This window comes from Plectrocnemia conspersa, unplaced genomic scaffold, assembly GCF_051122295.1.
Source record: "Plectrocnemia conspersa isolate PC_06_02 unplaced genomic scaffold, ASM5112229v1 ptg000008l, whole genome shotgun sequence".
Classification (NCBI taxonomy): domain Eukaryota; kingdom Metazoa; phylum Arthropoda; class Insecta; order Trichoptera; family Polycentropodidae; genus Plectrocnemia; species Plectrocnemia conspersa.
In genome coordinates, this window is record NW_028277172.1 from 25,853,246 (window position 1) to 25,873,393 (window position 20,148).

Consider the following 20,148-nt stretch of genomic DNA (forward strand, 5'->3'; position numbering starts at 1 on the left):
GTGGTTAAAACCCTTATAATTTAATAGCACAATGTTGAGATTCACTCCTTTAAATTCGGTTCAATTTTCGACCCACTGATGTAATCCCTCTCATGAGTAGACAGACTGTTGAACTGTGGTTTAATTCATGAATTCGACAAAACTCGCAAATGGGGTTCATAAAATATTAAAATAAATTTGTCAGTAATATTTTAATGATGTTATTTTCTACCATGTATAATATATATGTAAATTTAGAATAAGCTCGATTATTTAATTATAACTTATTGTTTTATTTGTGTAATTGTATAAGTAATGTAGCGTACATTATAAAGAGTTATTGAACTCATACTTCAATGATTACAGGTCATAATATAAACTCAAATAAACTATTAAAATATATTATCACGTAATAAATTACAAGTGTTTTGATCAGAACAGATCCATTTTAACAACTCTCGAAACAATCACATTTAAAATGCCAGTGCTCTTCAGTGTAAAGACGACGATAAATCCTCGTTAATTTAAATCAAGTGCCATAGTGATGTTAGTGACTCCGTAAAAATAAGTGGGTCGGCAGCATGGAGTATATAAGCTCAACCTTGCCCCAGTTCGACCCTGCTTCGGTCGGATCGACGTTCGACCCCCTATATACGTTCGACCTGAAAAACCTGACTATAGACGGCCAATTAACAAACTTCACGGACAGAATATACAATATCTCTCTAAACAGGACGACACCTACGCAGAGACCCGTAGGCGTGTTTGAGTCTCAGCTGATAATACCCCTTTATGTGGTGATATTTCTACTGGCAGTGATCGGCAACTTCCTGGTGGTGATAACGCTGGCGCAGAACAAGAGGATGAGGACGGTGACGAACGTCTATCTGCTCAATCTGGTGAGTTGACTATTTAAATGTCGTTTCCTGCGAAAAGACCGTTCATTTTATAGCGCAAATATTTTAACAGCAGGCTCTGCGTAAAACTTTTTAAAGGTCAAAATATTAAGTTTGTTTGAGTTACTTCACGGTGATGTTTTTTGCTGTAGTATTATATATGTAATGTACAGGCAAAACAAAGCTGTTTGTGCGAAAGTTGGGTTCAGGATTAATGGATCTTTAGCGGTGTGAAATGTAGGCTGAAAAGTAACTCTCCAGCTTTAAATCTCTGCGTAAAACAGATTGACTATATTTATATTCAAGGCGTGAATAAAAAAATGCGACGATCAAGTATTGATTTATTATACATATATTTTTTTATAAAATTAAAACTTTTATGCAATTTGTGTCAACATATAGGACGTCGAAAAACTGATGGCTAACATCTTATTTTTCTAAATTGGTATTAGCCATATTTTTTCTGGTGCTCCGCGATTATACGTCAAAGTTTTTAATAATAAACGATTTATCTATTCGACATAAGGTCAGCTATTTTGGTTTACGAGACGACGTATCAGATATTTTTTTTGCATTTTAACGCTAATATTTAAGTCAATTTAATAATCAAAGTTTTTAATTACATTTATTTTTTATTTTTTAATACATATTGAAGATGTGCTAACGCAGATCTAGAATAAGTACAGCCTTCTTGTGTCTCTTTTTGCTGTTCATTTACATCTTTTTGCTATAGATGATGCCTTGTCACTCATAATTAACGACGATGTCGTTGTGTAATCTCCATATTACGGATTTCACTGTTTGAAAGCATGAAAATGAAGTGTCCATTAAATAATACAAAACTTGTTGAATTGATAATCGATTTTATCAAGTCAGTCGTTTGATCCTCGATACCAATGAGTCGGCAAAGTCTTCCAATTTATGGATGATTTTCTTAGAAAGGTTCCATTATATGATCCTTATAATAACAATCGCTTTAAGCGATCTTTTGTCATTCTTACGCAATTGCGCCTTTTTCATGGCATTGATAGGCTTTTTTCTAATTTTTATAATGTGCGTGGCTCAAATGCGTGAGCGAGTCAAGCTTTGTAGGACGCAGTTAATATTATTTATTTCATAGTAGCCTCTATCAGATATATAATAATATACGTGTTTCGTATATTATTAAATAAGTTTAATTTTTACTCTAATTTATAATCACATTAAATTAAATAAATCTGTATAGTAGTTAAGAGTTTAATATATCACAGTAATAAGTATTTTTTTAATTATTTATATTACTCATTATAAGGTCTCCATTAAATACGCTAGACCTCCCGAGTTCAATCATCTTGTTGATTAATAAAAATATCTATTAGTGACACTAGACAAATTAATTAATTGCAACTATGATATAAATAGATAAATTATTAATAATATCGAAATAGATATATTTCAATATCAAACTTTTTATAAGTAAATTAAATATGATAGAATATATATAATAATAAAATTTTAATATTTATTATTGGATTTGTCATAACATATGCTTTTATATACATAATAATTCTGTGAAAAAAAATCCAAATAATTTTATTAACATATTGTGTCTCTATTGAAAATCTCAAAGTATAATCTTTGACATATCACAAAGATTTTAGTGAGTATACTATGTATAATTTATTTATTCAATCATTATAATATTGCTTGTTAATAATAATACAAAAATTTTAGCATTCACAAATAAAGTTTATATCTAAAGGTAATCCACAGATTTTTAATAACTTTCATATAATTTTATTATACAACCTTGTCTATCTTTTGTAAAATACAATATCTATTATTGTAATATTTTTATTAATAATATAGGGTTGTTTTAATTATATTAATTTTAATAGCAGGTATGAAGATTTTATACATTCATAATTTTAAGAATACCTAATGCAAATCATAAAAATCAATAGACATAATAGTACACAGCATATTTAATATGTAATTAATTAGGTTTTTATTGTACCAAAATATAGTTATTATTATATGTTAAAAAACAATATGACTCATACATTTAAAAAAACATGATAAAATGCTCTTACATTTACTAGATTAAATAAGTTATTATCCTGATTTGCTACTATTTTTATATTAAATTACAAACCTAATTGAATTTCGTTCCTTTTTCACGTATCTAATACCAACATTGAGGTCAAATAGAACTACATAGAAAATTACTATAAAGTAAGGACACATACTTTCAAAGTGAATTATAACAGGAAAAGGCACGGTTCAGACTTTATGTAATTCACAACATGCCTTTTCTAGATTACATAAATATAATAGTTCGTGACAAAGGTTTTATATTATATAATTATCATTTGTACCAAAGTTAAATTTTCCATTACCATTTATAGCACTTATTTTATATGTTTAGATTTACAGTACGGCATTAAAAAACTGTTAAGTATCAATATTATTTGTTTTATGGCAATACAACTTTCAAAATTATGCTTTCTCATAAACACATTTAAAATGACAAATTCCCGAGTCGTTAGATTAAAGTGTGTCAATATTACTTAACTTTTTCAGTTAACCTTGGCAACCGAATGGAATTTTACATAAAACGTTATGACATATAGCATGGATTATTTGAGAAAAAGCCGTTAAACCGTTCCGTAAAAAAAGGAAAGGTACCGTGAATATTTTAACAGGAACAGCTTTTAACTATTAATGCTTGAAGCAATGTTATATTTTATTTATATAAAATAACATTATTTTGTATGTTATTCAAATAAATAATACTTTAATTCACAAAGGTTTAGAGAAAATAATTAGTGTGAAAGCATAAATAATAAATATAAACTTAATAAAATTACGCATAATTGAAAATGTATATTTAATCAAAAGGTAGATTAATTATAAATAAGTATTACATAAATAAAATACTATAGATTGATATATTTTAGACAAACCGAATAAAGTTATAATTTGTTTATAAATCAATAGCGATTTAATTAAACACGTAATATATCAATTCCTCGAAAATATTTAAAATGTAATTAAAAAACCAATAGAGTTTTGTATTGAGATTTATTTGCTCAGCCATTAGTTAATTATATGTATTTATACAATACAAACAAATTTGTTAAAAAAAAAAGTAAAGTTTTTTATATTTTAAATTGTCATTTTTAATGTTGATATATTTTTATATATATATATTCAATTAAATCAATAAATAAATTCAATTTTTACTCAATGAAATTTTCTAAATAAAATTGTAGTCAAACTTCAAAGTGTAGCTTAACTTTAAAATACTTAAGAAAACAATCTCTAACATGCGCTGCTAGTAGACACAATCGAAAGCTTTGGCATTTCAAGTTTGTAAGAAAATTGGTTCTCATATTCTTTTTTCGATAAAAAACCGGCTTGTATCTTAACTTTACATTTGTAAAGAAAACGATATTTTATTTTTGTTGACAATTCAAAATGTTACTTAAATATTTTATTAATTTAACTCATATAAATGTTTTTCAATTTAATTGATATGTGTCTAATCAAGAAGCGTTCATTGAAGTTGAAATTATTTTTACGTAACAACAAAACTGCGACAAATGGATATTTGGATATAGATAAGTAATAAAAAATCATTTTGAAGTTCGACTCTTGACTATTTATTGTAATTAAATGGAATTAATATTACATTAAGAAACTTTGCCAAAATGCAATAACAGATATGACAATAAAAAATCAATTTTAATAAATACTGAAACTATAAAAAAGTTCAACTAGTAAATATTTTTTTTTCAATAAACTATCAAAGTTTATAAGTTTCTATCAAGTTGTAAAAGCTGTTCCTATCTTACCAATACACTGCAATAAAATAAAACTAATTAAGCATCTATTAAAAAGTAGATTCTCTTAATGTATTATCAAATCAAATAATAATAATTTATATACTCCATTTTATTTATAAACTTGCTTAAAAATATTTCAATTTTCAATTCGATTTTTCCTGACTGGAATAAATTTATGTGAATTCGATCCTGTGACCCACTTATTATATTTAACGCAAGCAAACCACCACACAGCTTCGGATTTGTAATTTAGATTCCCACGAAAGATGGCCGTTACGATAAATGGGACAGGTGTGGTCAACCGGTTCCATTGTGGGTACTAATTGCTGCCAGGCGCATTCAGCGACGCGGATTTTGGGGTTTATCGCTTAAATTGTCGGTTTTACAACACTGGATTAATTTTATTGATTTGAACGTTCACACGTAATGATACGCCAAACGCGTGTTTGTGGTATAAAACATATTAAATTGTTAAAATTTCCTTTTAATTTGTTTCCAGGAATAATTTATACTTCACGTTTGATAGATTTTAATTTAATTAGAGGTTCTCTTTGACTAATATTTAACATAGTTACTAACATTAATGGAGTACTAAGTGGTTTTTGTTAAATTGATAATATTTATTATACCATTAGTTGTTGTCTAACAAAGGCTTTGTACATTTAATATTTAGCATAATAAAATGGAGTTTATTTTGTCGGTCTAGTTGCCAATCAAATTTTAAAAGAATAAATGCTTTTATCGCTTTTCCTTGTTGTACTGATGCAATGTAAAACGTCGCTTGAATTTAAAATGCAAATTTATCTTTATATACAAAAACGAATAATATAAAATGGCACTGTCGCATTGATTTTCTTTAGCAATTGCTTCACAGGATACAAATTAGTAAATTTGTGTTCATTATTTTTTTGTGCATTATTTTTAGCTGTTTTATCAATATTTATAGTTCGTTAGTCGATCTTATTAGGTTGATTTACTATATATGTAAATTTATTTGAAAGAAATATGAAATATTATTTTTATAATTTAGAATGTTTTATTAATAAACTGTTTGTGTTAATAAATAAAAAATGGAATAATCAATTTATACGTTAACATATATTTTAAATCAATTATTATTTATTTATTTTTTTATGTATTTAGAGAAAATATTGTAAATGAAAATAAAATATTTTGCTTATCAAAAGCTCGCAATGTGTGAAAAACGAAAACAATATTCTTTACCTTATTAAAAATAAACAAACAATAATTATTGTATTGTAAAAAATATTTTACAATACAATAATAATATATATTATTATTATTTTATTTTTTTACAAGACAGCGTTATTTAGTTCTGAATAAAGGTTGCGAATCAGTCTTAATTTATTTATAACTATATGATACAGTCATCTCTAAAGATCGAATTGAGCTTTAGATTCCAAACTTCGTAGTTAAACCAGGGTTGACGTGATAAGGGAAGCGGTTGCTTTATCGATGCTTATTGCTCCACATGGCTTCGAGTTCGGATGATTCCAAATTGGAAGTTTACGCGAATTTTCTGAATGATGGGCTAGCGAAAGCGAATTTTAAATAGAATTGTAGTTTAAAGCACTTTGTATCTGCTTTTATGATATGAAATAAATCTTGCTCACCATTTATTTATTATTCTTGTCTTGCATTACGCCAGCTTGGCAAATTGTCGTTTTATTTGTAGATATTGCTAATGTTATAGAATTTTTATTTCTACATGCATCTTCAATGTGGTGTCAATACAATATTTACAAAAACGCTCGCAGAAGGTTTCGAACGGTCGTTAAAATGCTTTTAGTTAATTCCGCCATTGTACTATGGTATGCATACCAAAAGTCTCGGAATTCGTCGCTTTATCATAAGCTGATGGATTATTTTATGGCGCTTTTAACTCGTTTCCTCGCAATCTATTTTAATAAAATTTTCTGATTGCCAGAGGAGATTGGTGAACCTTGCACTGTAATAAAAAATAGTTAAATGAAATTTACTATAAGAATAGTATTTCATATGATTTCTTTAAGCCTATTACCATAGTTGTCTTTACATCGTTTACAAATATTACACTCTTTGATGTATCTAAAACGTAGTTTAGATTAATTTAAGCAATGCTATGATTTGAAACATAAACAGACTAATTTTAATTATCTTGTAAATAAAACGTCATAATTATCTTTCGCGTAACTTTTGCATAAATATCAGCTGCAAATTTCAGCACATTTTTTTGTATATCAATAATATGGTTAACCAATTATTATTAAAAAAAATATAAAATTACATTTTTTATATATAAATATATATTTACATGACATTTCGTTATCATGTAAATAATTGTTATACGATAGTTTCTTATTTATCCCTATTTTTAGAGTTTACAAAAGTATTATCATATAAAAGCACATTATTTTATTAAAAATAAATTCGCATAGACAAAACGAATCAATATTTATAGACACATGTTACAAATTAATAATTATTTTACACGTGCTGCTCATAAATAAGTTTTTACCATTAATATTATTATATATTTAATATAAATATGGAGCGATTGAAATAAATAAAGGTCACTAACCAGTCGTCAGAACAACATACAGTTGTATTTTTTTCGGAGAGCTCGTCTGTCTACTTATAATTTGCGCCTATTTGAGTCAAATGATTTATTGTAATAAAAAAATTAAATAAATTAGGGAAAAACATTAAAACTGTTGCAGTTACAATATGGTTAGAAATTAATAAAAAACATTAATGATAAAAATCAATAAAAATATACCGTGTAGAAATCTTATGTTTTATTACATTATATAGATCAAACTTACTGCGTAGTGTAAATTTATATGAAACAAACTTAAATTTGTGATATGGAAATATTAAAAATGTTTATTATAAAAAAAAAATAAAAATACCCACATAGTCACGCCTACTAGCTATGGTACCTCACGACAGTGAAAAACGGACAGTTAGTAAAATATGTTGCTTTATTATTTAATTCGTTGATGTTTCGATATATAATATAATAAATATATATAATACTTGAAAAACTTGAGAGCGTTTTTCATTACAAATATTATGTTTTACCTGATCGCATTTCGAGATCAAAGGGTATTTTACGTACAACACTCTTTTATGTCTTCCAAGTATACATTTCATTATTCTAACTATAACTAGAAAATATACGCATGAAAAAAGCGTATGATCAACAATAAAAAAATGATAAATGATAAGCATTTTATTATGGCACAGATATTTTACATCCTCAAAAAATCTTTCGCAACTAAATCGGCGTCTAGGGAAAACTTGATATTTTTTACGTATTTATATTTTATTTTTATATCCGAATTTTTGTTGGAAAACAATTCAATGTTTAATAAATAAAATATTTAGATTATTAATAAAAACCTGTACCTATAATTTACTTCGTTAATATTAACCAACCGAATTTTTTTCAATAAACGAACATGTTCAACGTAAAAAATCTTCTTATATTTAATTATTAATAATATAATAAATTTATAATCTGTGGAATTTTTCAATACTGTTGCTTAGCTACGATTTTAAAATATAATTTAGGATTCTCTTTTGTGGGATTCGTAGAACACAACAAAAAACAATAAAGCCACAACTAATATACCGAATATATATCAAATGACTTTTGCTTTCAAAGAGACGTACATATACGATATATGTATAAGGAAAAATATATTGCTCAAACGAAAATCTATATATTTTATTTAAACATATATTCGAAGCAACTTTGTATGGAAATAATTTAATACATAACAAAAATGATACACAATTTCAAAGGAAGTATTCATTTATTTACATATCATTGGCTTTCGTACCGACTTGATCCGCTTTTTGTTCCCAGATATATTTTACCATTCAACATAGAACGATCTATTTTATAAAAATATTATATTATGCATTTATCTTTTAGTGCAATTCCTCTCATATCGAGTGACTATATAACTTATTTATTATCATGCGAATTAGAATTTTTGATCACGTTAAACGAAAACGTGAATCACTCGAAATCAATTGAATTCCGCAAATAAACACACTTTGCTTTTGGATTTATCAGTCCGGATCATTGCCCTAATCGCATGTGCATCCAAAGCATTTACAACTAACCGCATTCCAATGTACACTATTATTACTCAGCAAAACGTGCTTTCGTATAAATACAAGTTATTGATTAGATTGGCAATGAGCCATAGAAATTATTTTTTAAGTTAAATTTATGCTAGGTTGAGTAACGAAAATATGATTCTAAGTAATTTTGATTCTATTTTAGAAATTATTTGTGAGAATCTTAAAAATATTTTAAAATTTTAACTTATCGCATTCTAAATTATATCATTGTCCAAAATATCGTTATTCGCATGTTATGCTGAAACGGTTTTCGAATTAGTTAATTATACACTTGAATATTTAGTAATACGCATGAAAAACGATATTGTTACCATAACAAACAATGGAGCGATGTTCTGGTTAAGTTTAGATAAATTTATTCTGTATACCAACAATTAAGATATTACCATGGAATTTATTTAGCAGTATTGAATATGCTTTGTTCCAAAAATAATTGTAATGATTGCGATTCTGAGTCTTTTGAATCGGAAGATGATAATGAAAATAAAGACAATTATTCTATAAATAACGAAAATGTAAATAAATTAAGTTTCAAAATGAAAATCAATAAGAAAATTCTTGAAATAGTTAAATACTATAAAAACTCACCAGTATGTCATTTAGCTTTACAAAAACATAATGTGAAAGCAACAAAAAAAGTAAAATTGAACTTATTATTAAATTGAAAGACACGATGGAATACTGTAAAAATTATGCTATAATAATTTATAATAATCAAAAATGCTGTAGTAAATTCATTGCCTGAAATAAATCACATGTGAAATTCAGAAGTAGACAAATCGATAACATTAGATTAAGTAAATGCTCTGTAAACTATTAAAAAAGTAGTGAAGGCCCTAATTAAACAATATAAACTATACTGAAAAAAATATTTGATGCTCTCAAAACCAATAATTCAGAAGTAAGTAAAAAGCTACTAAATGAAATAAATTAAAAGACGAGATGTGACGTTATTATCAAAAGGCTTTAGTGTACAAACAATACGATTTTCGATCAAGTCGTTTCATGGTCAGCAATTAAAAGACGGTGACATAGTCAAGGTCGAAATTGTCTGTATAGTGTGCATTGGCGCAAAGCTGTTATGTCCTTTTCAAAGTGAAGATATTTACGATCTAATTGTATTGCTCTTTGGACCCACCCACAAAATAAATTCATCCATTGAAAGAGAAACTTTTTAGATGGTAACCCAGGCAAACGTTAACCAAAGGGTAGAAGAACAATAGTATTTTGCGCATAGTATAATCTATTCTCTAGCTAGCCTCCTTACCGAACAAAGAGTATGTTTTTGTTATATCTTTTGGTGATTAACGTCTCGGGACAAATATGCTATAATGTTGTACATAGAATATTTTTTATTATTAACACAATAGCTTTGGCATGAAATTAATTTTTATTAATGGCTTTACTTTTAAAACAGGGTTAGTTTATTTTTTATTTTTTCGAATTTATCGAATGAATGACTTTCAAATTATATAAGTGGCTGAAATTAAACACATTGCTTAACTTACCTAATAAGTGCCCTAGAGAGTCACGATCGTGTCCTTTATTCTTAATAAGTTAGCGCTTGAGAACGCTTCTCTTGTCATAAGCCATCTAGCTTGGCAAACACAAAGATTTTTTCAGCAACAGCTATAAGTAAGGATTGCAATACCGGTAATATTGGTATTCGTTTCCAGTAATTTTGTTATGTAACAGAGAAATGGCCGCGCCTTTTTATGATAGGGATGGCTGGCGAAGTAAAAACAAAAGCAGGTATTCCATGCACGAAATTCTTTCTACTATTTGCAAATTTTTTTATCAAAATAGTCCACAGTATATGTTTCACTATACATTGGTGTTAAATATAAAAAATAAGTAAGTCTCAATAATTATATATATAAAAAAATGTATTTGAAAATCTATGTGAGTTTCTTTAAAAAAAATTTAATTGTAAAATTTTGGAATGGTAATTTTTTCTATTGCTAAATACCTTATTTACGTTAACACAGTCAGTTCGAAAGCTATCCATTTCATCATTATTCATTGTTAAAAAAGACATGGCAGGTTTGGATATACATTCGATATACTTATCATAACTCCTGTTTCTATTTTAAACAAATTTATATAAATTAAAATCATTACTGTATTTTTTATATTTATCAATCAATCGGAGTAATGATAAGTATATTGACCATATTTTTCTCAATTATGAATAATAATGAAATGGATAGCTCTCTAACTGAATGTATTAACGCAATAGTGAATAGACGATATAAGTTATTAAAAAAATGTGTTGACGGGTGTTTTTATCATAAAACTTTTTATGAAATAAATATGCCAAATGTATTATTTATTTTTGCAACAACTAAATATTATTGTTTTTTTTAACTCACATAATTTAAATTATACAAAAAAACTTGCAATTCTTTAAAATACATATAAATAACATAATTTATTTAAAAATGCAAACCAATGATTTTTTCAAAAAGTATTTCACATATTTTATATTCTATTGTATAATATTTACAAAATCATTTATATCGCAAATTTAATCAATGTTACTTTCGACATAAGTAAAATGAATAACTATTCGTGAAAAATAAATATTATTGCGATATTCTAAAATTAATAATAAATGTGCAATAATTAATTTATTATAATATAAATAAATCACATCTTAATTACAAAAATATTACAATCGTCAATTATAATAAAAAAAAGAAATTTAAATATATGTCACATTTTGAACAAACGTATTTACAATTTTCTACACACTCTTTTGTTTTTTCCGATAATTGTAACTGACAAAACATAATAAGTAATATATTTTATTATAATAAATTACCAAGTGGTGCTCTGGTCTCTGGAATAAATATATTGAAAGCATCCAGAAGCGGTCGATCAAAGACGATATTTTGTCAGAGAATATGTTTCAAAAGAAGAAAGATTTGAGGTCCGAAATTTTGTACATATTTTTTTATAATTAATTAGTGCTTTAAATAAAATATTATGTATATACTATATATATCGAAACAATAGTTGTCAAGGTATTCGAATATTTTGATTTTACTAATCAATAAAAGTGAATCATGCGAGCGGTATTCTCTTAGAATTTTTCAGCCAATTAATTTAAATTATATAATACTAATAATACCAATATATACTGTTTTTCTCTCGGTAACACCAGTATTAAAACTTCCTGTATTGTTGCAATCGATAGCTATGAGAAAATGTAAAAATGTAGGGAAATTGTGCTTTTCTTTATTAGGTGTACACCATGTTTTTAAAGAAAATATTATTTAATAATATAAATACTGTTTGTATTTTTACCATTATGTCGTATTACATTTACCTGTCCAGTTATGATAAGCATATTTATAATAATAAAAGTATATTATTATATATAGAATTACTTTAGTAAACTATTTTCTTTATTTTTTATGTTTAAGTTGTTTACTGCTTGTATATAAATATAACATCCAGTCACTAAATATGTACAAACTCATTTTGCATATACAAGATATTGTTTATTTACTATATATGTATATATATGTAATACAAGTATATTTTTCCACGGTTGGTATTCGCATTATATCAACGGAATAATACATTCTAAATATTAAATGATTCCATGAAAAGATTATAAATAATTCAATATAAATTGTATTTTAAGAACGTAAATAACTTATGCTTTTTCTTTTTATTTCCAGGCAATCTCAGATCTACTACTTGGCGTTTTCTGTGTGCCGTTCACGCTTGTTGGTCAGGTTTTGAGGAATTTTATTTTTGGAGCTGTGATGTGCAAGCTGATCCCTTACATTCAAGGTATAATAACAGTAAAAAGATATATTTTTATCGCATGTTAGGTTACCGAGAATCTATGATTTGTATGTGCGTTGTAAATATCACAGAAGTGGGTAATAATCGTATTTTATCATGACAGTGATTTATAAAAATATATTCCAAACATGATAAATTATAATTACTTGTTATATAAATATAACAGTTTTCATGTGTGTTGTTATTCAATTTATCTTTTAAATAATACACATATAATCTTTTATTTTTTGTTATGGGTCTAGAAAAATTATTCGTGACATATTTGTCATGGGTTATTATTAAAAAATTGTCAGACCTCGGTTGCTCGGATGATTTAACTCGGTTATGCTCGAGTTGTATGAGCGATCGTAGACAGTTTGTAACCTATGGCGCCTGATTGCCGAAATAGTATTTCACCCCTTCGGAAGTTTCTCAAGGGTCCAATATGGGTCCTTTGCAGTTCACGTTATTTATTAACGACATAAATACGGCAGTTACAAATTTAAATTTTATTGTAATTTAATTAAAAATGGTTCAAATGCATTCGATCTATTGTTTTTTTCTACAGATTGATTTAAATTTAGAGATGGACATCCGACAACCATTTGCCTTTTAGTATCGGAAAGTGCCATACTGTAAATTTCTCGATCCGATCTTTATTCGATAGTTGTCCTTACTAGCTTTAACAATCAGGTTGACTAATTGGTAGAATATTTTATTATGATTGTTAATGTTATAATTTTAAGTAGAACAATGAAAAATATAAATTTAGGAAAAAGCATATTTTAGTCGTTTAAAAAACTTTTCTTTTAAAATATGATTAATATATATAATTATTGCTCTAAAATTTTTTGCATTAATTATGTTTTTTAATATTTTTTTTATATTACGCAATTTTAGTTTAGGATTATCCTAAAGTTATATAATAGTACCAAATGACACGCCTTATCTTCAGATGTCCAATCTCGGTGTTTTCGGGTCAACTTTAACCCTTGAGTTTTATTTATTTCTGAAAGCCACTTCTGAGTTCCATATAGTTGAGCTTTTTTCTCACCGTCCGCAAAAAAATAGATGGCCCTTTGCTTGCAGAGACTTCAGCAGATAGCTTTGAAGACATTTTTCGTCGATTTATAAGGAAGTCATGAATCAACATTCGATCTTCCTGGGCAGTTGTCTTTTATTTTCTTTTAGTTCTTTGCTTTGATTTTCAAGAAATACATTTATTAAACTGCTTCAAAGCGTTTTTGACAGCGTGTCGTGAATAATTAATGCGTTTACTAATTTCCGATATATTCAGTCAATGATATGCCATAAAATTATATTTGCTCTTTTAGCTTCACTTAATTCGCGTTTTTTGGCATTTTTTAATTTTTATATATTATTTAAAATAAATTATTAAATAAAAAAAATCATAACGACATATAAAGCCGAAATTACGCAACTGGACAATTTAACCTGCAATATTTTTTAAAACTCAAGTGAGCAATTAAAATCGACTTGTATAGTTCTTAGAATTACGGTTTAAACTATCTGCTAAAATATTTCGGTCAAACTTTGCACTTGTATAGAGTAAAACGACAACTTAAGGGATGCGCCATTATTATGACTGTATATATTATATACAAGAGATCATTTTTGGAACGAATTAGTTAAAGATAAATATATGCTCCTATGCGGATTTACAAATAAATTAAATAACTATACGCGGTCGAATTATTGAACTGATTAAAATAAAAATGTTTGTATCTTGAAATAACAAATACTGTAACGTAACATAACTTTCACAGAAATTTGCAACGCACATCTGTTTTGTAGATAAGTGCTAAACGATAATAAAATATGGGCCTTTTAATATTTTGTTTCGTTCAACAAACGAATTCTGCGAATTTCGATCAAAGTAGATACGGCTGACAAATATTATATTCACAATTAATTTTTGAAGGCGTAAAATCATTTTTTTTTTTGAATAAGCGTTTTATTGTCTCGCATTTATATTTATTAAAATGAACTAAAATAAATAAAATAGAGATTAAAATATTCAACAATTATTTTTTATATTGCTAATGCAAAAGTTACCCGTTTTTAAAAAACAGTTAAAACTCCATAATTACATGCCACTAATACAAATACTAAACAAGCCTAGCACTGCTTCTTATGAACTTCCTAGGAAGTGTCAGTACTGTGTAATGTGTTTGTCGGTATTTATAATACTTTCGCACAAAAAATTACATTATTTAATCGATTCTAATTCATAATTTTATAATTTTTCTTAATCATAAAATCAGTTGCAAATTCAACAACTTTCACCAATTGTATTTATACAAATAATGAACACATAATATTAAAATAATAATAATACGTTATATTGGTTTGTGACACCGCTACGCATTTCAGTCGTGCAAGTGGGTCCGTGTACGTGTGTGAGTCTATATTCACATGTGTGTATGGCGCTATTGCATACACCGAAACTTTGATTCGTGTCATATTATTTATAACACAATCAAAAGATTTGGTTTACAGTTTTATTTTAATTATACAGATCTTTATCATCATACCTTTATTATTTTTAAACAGTAAAAATATATGTATATTTAAATTGTAATGAGCATTTAAAAATATTTTCCTCTTAATATCAAAGACGATGAAATAATCCCCGCGTTACGAGACCAAAAGCGGAAATTAAATGCCGCGTAGAAAAAGTTAAAAATTTTAATCAATAAAAAATTCTATTATCAAAGCATTGGCAGGAAAAATACCACTTTCATTCTAAATATACTTTTTCACCCCGCGGCCTACATTTAGGATCATATTTCATCTTTCACGCCACGTATATTTTATTGAATACTTTAGTTTTATCAGCGCAAATTTGCGGCCCGGTATCTTTATCGACAATGAACCGTGTGCGAAAAAGCTTTATGGGAAAGCTCCCAGGGAGCCAATTCCCGCGTGAACTCCGCTAGTGCTCGTTTTACGCGACAAGTTTATACGTACCGCAGAAAATTTACATTATTTATGTTATATGTGTGTGGTCATCGCAAACCTTAATGTAGGGTAGAGAAATAAAAACGTGAATTGTCACAACGCAGTAGGTACTTCGCGTTTTTGACAAATTCCCAATTTACGTGCCGGCTCCTGTAAAGCGCGTAAAAATGACGTGGGGCAATTTGTAAGGGTGGTTTAAATGCGGAATTAGGCACGGGGTCGTTTTAATAAAATATTCCGTACGTGCTCAAGTTGTGAGGAATTCGCGTTTTGATTATACGTAACAAGTTGCGCATGTTTTCGTAATTAATTTATATTCCACTCTGTAAAGGAAAAAAAATATTGGTGATTTTTATATTACATAATTCCATTAAACTCTAACATTTTTTCAATAATAAAATTCACGTTTTTTTATATAAAATTAGTTAGATAACTAATTTACAATTTAATTATTTTATAATATGCGCTTGAATAAACAACTTATATTAGGAACATTTTTAGATTGTGATATTAATAATTTTGTACAAATTAATTAATTTTTAATCCAACAATAGAGCAAAATATTTATATGCAGAAAAACATAATCCTTGACACTTATTTTAATGTATTTTTTTGTGGTATTACATAAACTTTAAACTCTATTTTAAAGCATTTTTGCCTGAACTTATTTAAATTTATGACTGAAAAAAGCACAATGGCTCAATTTTTATTACAAATATTTTCTATTCTGCTTTCATTAATTGAATCGACATCGATACTATATATAAAAGCACTTAAAGCACAAACAAATAAACCAAAACATACGTTTAAAAAAGTGATAATCTAGAACTGTAGATGGAAAATTCTAGAACTCAATACTTGATTAAATCAATTAAATGTAATACAAAAAAACAATGACTAGTCAATGTACCATCTCTTTGTCAAAAAATAATAGAACTATACTTTAATTTTAAAAATATTTATATCAAAATTTAAATATTTTAACCGTAGCTTTGTGAATATTACAAACGACATTAAACTGTAAAAGTGGCTCATTTCCAATTCAGCATAATTTAGAACGAGCAAGTTTAAACCTTACTTAGACGCCTAGGTTGTTTTAAAATTGTTCAAAGTTAACCAGATGTGACACGTGTCTTATACACGTTGAATTTTCTCATTACAATTTTTTTAAATAAAAATACATCTGTACCTATTTTATACAAAAGCTAAATTAGATATTTTTATATAATAAACATATATTTTTTAACTTAAAAAATTAAATATTAAACACTTTAATTTAAATTAACATAATATATTTCAAAATAAATAAATTTATAGCAGAACTGATTTAAAAACATTTTTTGGTATTTGGAAATACACAAATTAATATTATTTTTTTGTATAGAAATTTTGTGTAATAAACTACATTTAGATATAAATATTTTTATTATAAACACAACTAATTAAGTTATAAGATCAGCTTCACCACAAATATAAATACTTAATATTGAAATGTTTGTATAAGCATTGTAACGGTCGGTGTATTTTATAAGTTTTGCTTTTCGGAAGCAATTTTTGGCTCGATATTTTTTGTTTTTTATGTCAAGCATCGTATGTATGTGATCAATAAATGTGTACGGTGTGTTTGCTTGTGTGTTAAAGTGTGCATTTAAATTACATCTAAGAGATTTTTTTCTTAAAAATATAATATTTTTATTACATAAAAAATACTAAATCACAAAAATGTATGGATGCGGTATTCGTACGCTCTTTAGCTGTGGTACCTCACAATAACGAGGGACCGACAGGTAGTAAATTAATATAATTAATAGCAAATATAAAGATTTTTATTTATTTATTTTTAATTGTTAGTATTTCTATTTTTACCAATTTAATAATTCAATATATGTATGTATTTGTTGTAAAAAAATATATATAAAGATGTATAGGCATATAAATATAAATATATTAGTCTTAATTGAACAATAAAAATTGATACGCAAGAACGATGAATCGAATCTGACACCTTTAATTAAGTTATTCTGCTATTTTAAACATAATAAAAACAGTAAATTAATATATATATATTAAAAGTATATGACAACCTTTTTAATACTATCAATCATGAAATACATAAAAAAAATTGTAGGCAATAAATCATAAAGCAGTAATCAGATTAAATATAACTTTTAACGAGTAACATAAAACTTCCGAGAAAAATATTTTTCACGTTGATTTAACGTCTGTTTTTTTTCAGCCGTTTCAGTATCTGTAGGCGTATGGACATTAGTTGCGATATCATTAGAAAGATATTTCGCAATATGCAGACCTTTGAAGTCTCGGAGATGGCAGACACAATTTCACGCCTACAAAATGATAGCAGTCGTGTGGATAGCCAGCTTGGGTTGGAACAGCCCCATTTTGGTCGTATCGACCCTGAAAGCCATGAGGGGAAGAGGTGAGAACCTTTATTTTTTATTTCGATACATTTGCGAAAATTTATGACGATAAAGCGGTAGTCTTAGGGATGGAACAAAAAAGCTTTTAAAAGCACGGTAATAAACGTAGTATGATAGTCGTTATTAAATAGAGGTTTTTATAAGATACTTTGAAAGATATTATGTAACTTGCTCTTTTTATTTCTAAGAGGTTTAATTTTTATGTTTTATTTCAGGTCACAAGTGTAGAGAAGAATGGCCAAGCACTGGCTCGGAACAAGCTTATAATTTATTTTTAGACGTAATGCTTTTACTGATTCCGTTGGTGATCATGAGTCTGGCGTACTCGCTTATCGTCAGCAAATTGTGGAAGGGTCTAAAAAGGGAAATCAAACACAATTCAACCTGTCAGAGACAAGGTGAGTCATCTAAAAATTTATTTAACTCTCCCCATACAAAGTTACTAAATAAATAAAGTTCACTCCCATTTATCGACATTTCTCATTTCTCGAACAAAAAATTTACACTGTGATTATGAAATATTCTTAGGAATTTAATATTTAAATTACATAACACGAATACGATTTACATTTATATATATTTATTCAGATTTATCTCTTGTATTTAAATTAATATATTAATTTATATTTTAAATATAATAGTTTATACTAATTTTCATACAACAAAAAAAAATTTAAATACTAGTTAAATAACTATTTTATGAAAGCAATAATAAAAGCCAAAAGAATCTTACAAAAGCACTAATATATTTTTAAGAATTAAATGAACTTAACTAAATACTAAGTTGTCAAAATTCACATTTCTGCTTTCAAAGTAATATGTTAATACTTGCAAATAATATTTAAATAGTATTAGAGCATGCAATAATAATTTAGATTTAAAATATATAAATGTACCTAATATTTTATTTATATCATTATTTTTTACAAAAATTTATATTCCCTAACCAGATTTTCTATATCTGGTTAAGACTCTTTAATTTTAGTAAATTCTCAGTTATACCAGGTCTGACTGAAATGAAAAGCGACTGCTTCCTCGCCTTTTAAGAGTCATCTTGGTCGTTACTCGGCGTAGCTCTGCTTGGTACGAGCTTAGCCGATATCTCGTTTGTTTTTCAAGATCGGAAATCTTAAAAATCCCTGACGTTTTAAGGTTAACTAACTAACCTAGCCAACAACTGTCTATATGATTGAAAAAAAGGGAGAGTTTTCCTAAAGCACTTAGAAACGTATGATAAACCAATACTTAATATATTTTTTTAATTTCTTATCACGCTTTCTAATTTCTCTTAAAATCACTGGTGAATTTGTTCCAAGAAACGTATTATATAACAAACGGTTGGCACTGTAAAGTAGTAGAAAAGCCAAATTCTACTAAAAATTCTTGAAGTTTAATGTGCTATATTCGAGTTTCAATACCGATTTAGGGCTAGGGCTTGATCATCTGAATAATTTGATAGTGCAATGCAAATAGATACTTATATTGTTAGACTATCCTTTGCATATTGGTGGTGATTCAAAAATCGATAGACTTTTTATATTTTTTTACAAGGTCTTATCACATTTTTTAATTCATTTAAAAATACGATTTTAATTTGTTCCAAAACACGTCTTATTTGCCAGATGGTCGCTAAAATGAATTCGTATAAAATTCAAATTTTAGAGGTTATCACGTTAGATACTGTTTTTTTTAACGGATGTGATTTAAAAAAAGGTAGACTTGGCAATGATGTAATGCAAGTCTGGTTACCTGTGGGTAAATTTCACTGATTAATTTGATTTACTTTGACACTAAAGTTTTTGTAAGCGCTTTTAATCCGCTAAAATATGCGATCAACGCGCGCATTTTCCTAATTTCAATCTTAAAAAGTGTAAGTAAATAATATAACTAGTTTTAAAGGCTTTTACACAAGTCTTTGCGATAAATATCGTACCAACACTGATTGAAAAAAAATATAAATTTAAATTGTAAGTTTTTTTACATACTTTATGATATGAGCATTATATAGTAATGCATTTTATATTATAAGAGTTACACAATTTAAAATATTCATCATATATATTTTTTTAG

General features: G+C 26.9%; 1 protein-coding gene across 1 annotated transcript in view; it reads left to right on the plus strand.

Moving 5' to 3' along the window:
- The first annotated feature begins 560 nt into the window (after nucleotides 1-560).
- The window catches only part of LOC148233561 (cholecystokinin receptor type A-like), a 75,635-nt gene continuing 56,047 nt past the window's right edge, over nucleotides 561-20,148 (plus strand). The window contains exons 1-4 of the mRNA XM_088189692.1: nucleotides 561-878; nucleotides 12,550-12,664; nucleotides 17,877-18,077; nucleotides 18,294-18,476. Coding sequence (XP_088045818.1) covers nucleotides 561-878; nucleotides 12,550-12,664; nucleotides 17,877-18,077; nucleotides 18,294-18,476 — 817 coding nt within the window. The remainder of the gene's footprint in view (nucleotides 879-12,549; nucleotides 12,665-17,876; nucleotides 18,078-18,293; nucleotides 18,477-20,148) is intronic.